This window comes from Lotus japonicus, chromosome 2, assembly GCF_012489685.1.
Source record: "Lotus japonicus ecotype B-129 chromosome 2, LjGifu_v1.2".
Lineage (NCBI taxonomy): Eukaryota > Viridiplantae > Streptophyta > Magnoliopsida > Fabales > Fabaceae > Lotus > Lotus japonicus.
Genome location: NC_080042.1, coordinates 54,616,040 through 54,622,031, shown reverse-complemented (window position 1 = coordinate 54,622,031; position 5,992 = coordinate 54,616,040). Strand labels below are relative to the sequence as shown.

General features: G+C 37.3%; 1 protein-coding gene across 1 annotated transcript; it reads left to right on the top strand.

Moving 5' to 3' along the window:
* Positions 1-2,001: 2,001 nt before the first annotated feature.
* LOC130738368 (probable fructokinase-7) lies at positions 2,002-5,992 on the top strand. The gene is made up of 7 exons (XM_057590339.1): positions 2,002-2,295; positions 2,970-3,178; positions 3,454-3,666; positions 3,760-3,957; positions 4,111-4,251; positions 4,621-4,737; positions 5,555-5,992. Exons 1-7 carry the CDS (start codon positions 2,274-2,276, stop codon positions 5,699-5,701), a joined length of 1,047 nt encoding a protein of 348 aa, XP_057446322.1. The 5' UTR covers positions 2,002-2,273; the 3' UTR covers positions 5,702-5,992.

The window sequence follows — 5,992 nt, the reverse complement described above, 5'->3', positions numbered from 1 at the left end:
TATTAAAATAAAATAAAAACTGGTTCACCGGCGAAAAAGTAAAGATGCCCAAGCAAAAACGGGTCCAATAGAAAAAACCCGGTCGGACCGACTTGTGTAAAGATGCTGGTCCATTTAAAATTAGCAGTTTACTTTTTAGTCTTGACATTTATTTTTCTTCTAACTTTGACGTAAGTCCATGTGGATCCAATATGTGGTGTGCCTTTTTTATAACATTGGCACACAAAAACATGGATAGACCAACCACACACTCGATCTCCTCCACCTCTCCCCTTTCTCCCTTACCCTCATCTCTCTTTCACCTTCCCCCCACTTGCTCCACTGTCTTCACGCATGGCTACCCATCTCTGTCACCATCCTCCACCATCTCTGTCAAACTCTACCCCACTCATTCTTCCTCCTTCCCACACTGCTACTCCTCCCCTCACCTTCTCCCACCCCCCACCCACTACGCCTCCTTCTTAGCCCCACTCAATCTTCCCAAAGCCATTAACGTCCCCTTCTCTTCACTCATATTTAATCTTTGGCCAAGCAATTTTACATCTCTTTTAGCCATTTTTTCATACCTGCTTGCAATGGTGGTTCTAGTAGTGATAGTTGAGGTTGGATTCATGGTTGTCGGAGATGAATAACCTCACAATCTTGAAACTGCATGGGTCTAATGAAGGGTCGTGATCTTGGATGGTGATGGGATGAATCTTGATATGGTGGTCGAGGTTGGACTCACGGTTGATGATGGGTCTAAATTTGAAACAAATGAATTTAGAAATAAATGATGTTTGAGGATGGATTCATGGTTGATGGTGATCTCGATATCCTGCTCGACACTCAAAAAAACTTATAAATAGATATCTATAGATATTCTTAGTACAAAAGTTTGTAAACATAGAACAAATGAACAATTTAGAATGAAATATAGGCAGGGTTTACTAATGGACCAACTATGAAATAATAGTATGGAATAATAAGTAATAGTAATTAATTAAACATGTTGAATCACATGTTAGATATTAGTTTTTTTTTGAAAGCAAAAACTATATTGATGAGGAAATTGACAGGAAATACACCCTCCTTTAAAGGGAGCAAAAGTCAACAAATACAAAAAGAGCCCCAAAATATATAACAACCAACCCAAGATATTCAAAGCCTATACAAACCTATCTAAAAGCCCTCACAAATCCTCGAAAACCCCCTAAAGATACCCAAGCTCCCACCAAAACCTAAAAGACACCCTCCACTAAACTAAGGCTAATTGCGCACCTTGATCTGAACTACAATCATGGCGTGTGTTGTTTCGTTTGTGCAATCGCACGTATACCATACCTAGGTGTTTCCCCATTAGAATAGCGCTTCGTGCCCGAGTCATGACATTGACACCATAAGGCTCTGACAACTCCCCGACAACACCATCAACTCCCTCCCTGACATCGCCTCTCCGTCTCTGCAATTCTGTTTACTGCCGATTCAACCCTAGAAGAGCTCTCAGAACAACTCTGCATCTTGCTTCCCACTTCTTATATAGGTCTACCCCTACCCCTCGGATTTTTCAAAACCTTGGGAGAGGGGTTGCTCAATAGGACCATCAAGCACCTCTACAGCCTCTTGGGAAATCTCCAAAGGAGGAAGGGGGAGCATCGGAGGAGTCCCGACAAACAGCAGCAGAGTACTTGCAAGCAGAAAGTTAAGGAAAAAGCACCATATTAGATATTAGTTTTAAACGAATTATCACTTGAAAGTATTATTTTAGTAAAATTTAAGCACAACTCATTTTAGACATAAAATAATATACATCAAATTTACAATTAAAGTAATTTCCATTTCTCCTTGGTCAGCCCCTACCGCTTAGTGCGCTGACCGTTGGGCGAGAGATTAGTCTCACGGCTGTTGGCTATGGGGATACCTTCGTTAAAGACAAAAAAAAAAAAAAAAAGTAATTTTCATGAAGTTAATGTTATTTAATTAACCCCTAATTGTTCCTACATAAATGGTACGAAAATGCTAAATATCATAAAACTTGCAAGAAAAGAAAAGAAAAAGTTGGAGACTTGGAAAAAAGCTTAGGCAACTGGTTAGTAAAAATCTGGGTGCTGCTGGTGGTGCTGTTGTACTCATTGATGTTGAATTGAATTCCTCGTTGTTACCAATTTCTCTCCTTCTTCTCATCTACCCTTCTTCTTCCCTCCAACAACAACAACAACATAGCTTCTTCCTCTTCCCCTTTCTCTGCTGCAACACTCTGTTTTCTTCGTTCCTGAGCTCAACGCTTTTGATTCATGGCGAACTCCACCGCTTCAGGTTTTTTCATCTGTCTTCTTCATCTTTCACAGCCCTCTTTTTTTTATTGGTTTGTTACTAGATTTTTGATGTAAAGATTGTATCTTTGAGGGATTTTGGATAATGGGTCTTGCTCCTTCTGCGATTTGCTTCACTGAATCTGATTTGAGAGGTCTTTGTTGAGTTTGTTGGTTGGTCCCAGTGTTTTGTTCTGCTGATGATTGGATGCATGCTGTTATCTTTTTCTCTATGTTGTCAATCAGTGTCTTTGCTTGTTTTCTGGTAAAAGGAGATGGACCCATCAAATGGGTGTGATTTTCATGATTTCATGCATAGGGACAAAATCATGATAATTTGGTTTTTCTTTAATCATTGCTGATGTTAGCTTTGTATAGTGTTCTCTATGCCAATTGATGCAAAAAGAATGATTGGGTTTTTTTGGGTGGATTGGGGTGAGGAGAAGCTATATTTTTTTGTCATATGTGCATGAGATCTGTGTGATTTAGGCGCAAGTTGAACCTGCATGTTTTATAGTATGCGACTAACATATACACTAAGGATAATCAACTAATCATCATAGTGACAGTATCTTGAAGTGCTTCAATTTTTACTTAATTCTGTGCAATTAGATTGTTATAAGGAAAAGGCTTTGGATCTTTAGTTCATGTTGGTCTGAGGCTACTGCTTTTGCACAGGTAAATCCAACGGCCTCGCGAAAGAAGACTGCAAGGAAACAAGTTCACTGGTTGTTTCCTTTGGAGAAATGTTAATAGATTTTGTGCCGACCGTGGCAGGAGTGTCACTGGCTGATGCACCTGCTTTCAAGAATGCTCCTGGTGGAGCTCCTGCCAATGTAGCTGTTGGTATCTCTAGACTGGGGGGTTCATCTGCTTTTATAGGCAAGGTGTAGTTTTCAATCTGTCTGTTTTTCCTATTTGTTCACTTTCTTGTTATTAATTATCCGAACATCCTCCTGGAAGATTTTGTTCAAATGTTAAGACTTATTGCTATGTTCTAAACCGAGTATGCTCTCTGAAGGTGATTGTTTGTTTCTGTTTAGTTTCCCTAAAGAATTCTAAAAAAGAGTGAAGACAATACAATAAACTGTGGAAAGAAAATACTTGCTTGAACTACAGTAATCGAAATTCATATATTAATTTCTTATCATCTATATATTAGGTTGGAGCAGATGAGTTTGGTTACATGTTGGCTGACATTTTAAAGAAAAACAATGTTGATACATCTGGCATGAGGTTTGACTCAAATGCAAGAACTGCGTTAGCTTTTGTTACTCTTAGAGCTGATGGCGAGCGTGAGTTTTTGTTTTTCCGGAATCCAAGTGCTGATATGCTTCTTCACGAGTCGGAACTTGATAAAAATCTCATAAAACAGGTGTTTTAAATTTCTGTTTGTTCATCACTTTTTATGAAATATGGCTGAAGACCTGTGTGGGTTAATTTAGGATGCTCATAATATTGATTTCAGGCTAGCATTTTCCATTACGGCTCTATCAGCTTGATTGATGATCCGTGTAAGTCAGCTCACCTTGCTGCTATGAGAATTGCCAAAAGCTCCGGTTGCATTCTATCTTATGATCCAAATTTGAGATTGGCACTATGGCCATCAGCAGAGGCTGCTCGAAAAGGCATAATGAATATTTGGGATCAAGCCGATATCATAAAGGTATTTAATATTATTATCCATGATTTTATTGAAAGACACTAATTCACTCATCATTTTTTGAATACTTTTGTCTAATGTTGAAAAGTAGAATTCTATTATTACTTTCCCTATTTCTAAGTAGGCCTGATGCAGTATTTTCTTACACATGTGCAGATAAGTGAGGATGAGATTACATTTTTGACTGGAGGTGAAGACCCTTATGATGATAATGTTGTTCTGACAAAACTTTTTCATCCTAATCTCAAGCTTTTAATTGTTACTGAAGGTTCAGCGGGTTGTAGATATTACACCAAGGTATGCTTTCCAAAGTCGCATTTGACAATGATGTCACATGTTTTCTTGGAACCTGGAAGCACATTTTCTCATTTCATCTTTGCCTTGTTTTTGTGCCAGTGTGCGCACTTGCATCTACATTCAATGGACAAATATCACAATAGATGTACCTTATTCTCATAAGTTATGGACTGAATTGATGGTTGTGGCTTGTAAATGTGAATGCACTAATGCAACACCATCTTGTAATAATGTACTGAATGGCTACTAAACTATTTGCTAGTAAAATTGACACTGTTTGCTTTTTAGGGTTTTCCCATTTCACTTGCTTTTCTTTTTCCACTGGTGTTTCGTTGTTCAACTGATTGCAATTGCTAAATTTCTGTGCAGGAATTCAGGGGCAGAGTTGCTGGTGTTAAAGTTAAACCTGTGGATACAACTGGTGCTGGTGATGCATTTGTTAGTGGGATTCTGTACAGTATAGCTTCCGACCTGAGTATTTTTCAGGTAATTTTGAATTTTGATTCATTCTTTCTGTAGATTAAATGTCTGGCTCCATCTGGATCTCATTAAAGACAAATTTCATGCGCCCCATTTTCATATTGCGCGTTTTGTGATTAAATTCCATTAATGCTGACACTTGAAGCTGAATGATTGATTGATTGTGCTATATTGTTTTTATTTTATTCATGTCCCAATGTGTTCTAGGGGACAGAAATGCATGCATGTTTTATTATACATTCCTTCAATTTCTTCTTATTCATTTTTATGTGAATCAAATGTTGATAAAAGGAAATAAGGAATAAAGAAACTGAAGATGGAGAAACTCTTATCACTTTTGTTGAGGATCAGCAATTACTTATGGAATTGAATTGCCTTTTTCTGTTAATTGCTATGAATGATTCCTGTTTAAATCTTTAGGCGAAGAGCATTATATTCCGTAACATGCATTCTGGTAGAAGATATACGTAAGATTTATGCCTACTTTAGTCCCGTACTCTCTAAGTAAACTGTGCTAGATTGAAATTTTACTGTGGTTGAAATATGTGCTTAAACCAGAAGTTTATCCATAATTTCATGGCAAACTGTTTAGATGCACTGTGCAAGATAGAAAACTGTTAGTTGACTAAATTAAAATTGCTTCCTTCATGTTCTGAAAGAACAAAGTTGAAGATGTATTAAAGAGATATCAGTTGAAATATATGCTACTTTTTGTTTTTAGGTTTGATGAATAGGGGGCTAAAGTTGGAACAATATGACTCAATCAATTAAGTATATGCTGTCTTCACCATTCTTGCTTATGTACACTTATTGTCTTTGGCAGGATGAGAAACGACTTCGAAAGGCTTTATATTTTGCTAATGTATGTGGTGCCATCACTGTAACTGAGAGAGGTGCAATTCCTGCTCTTCCTACAAAGGAAGCAGTCTTGCAATTCTTGCTAGAAGCAGCTGTAATACAACAGGACTAACAGTGTTTTTGTTCAGATTTGTTGTTAAGCTATAGCTTAGGTGATACTGAGCTCTTTTTTTGGTTCTTTCAATTGAAATCTTTGTTCTTGTAATTTTCTCATATAAATTCAAGTTGCCTTGCCCTCTCAAGTGTTTGGCTAATAACAACTAAGCATACTAATTGTTGTTGAAGTGCTTCTAGATTTGGAACTTGTTATAAGACCAAAGGTATTCAATATTCATTTATTGTCGAGTAATAAGGATTTTTTCATGAAGAAATGTTAAATTAATTGTTATATTATTTAACACCA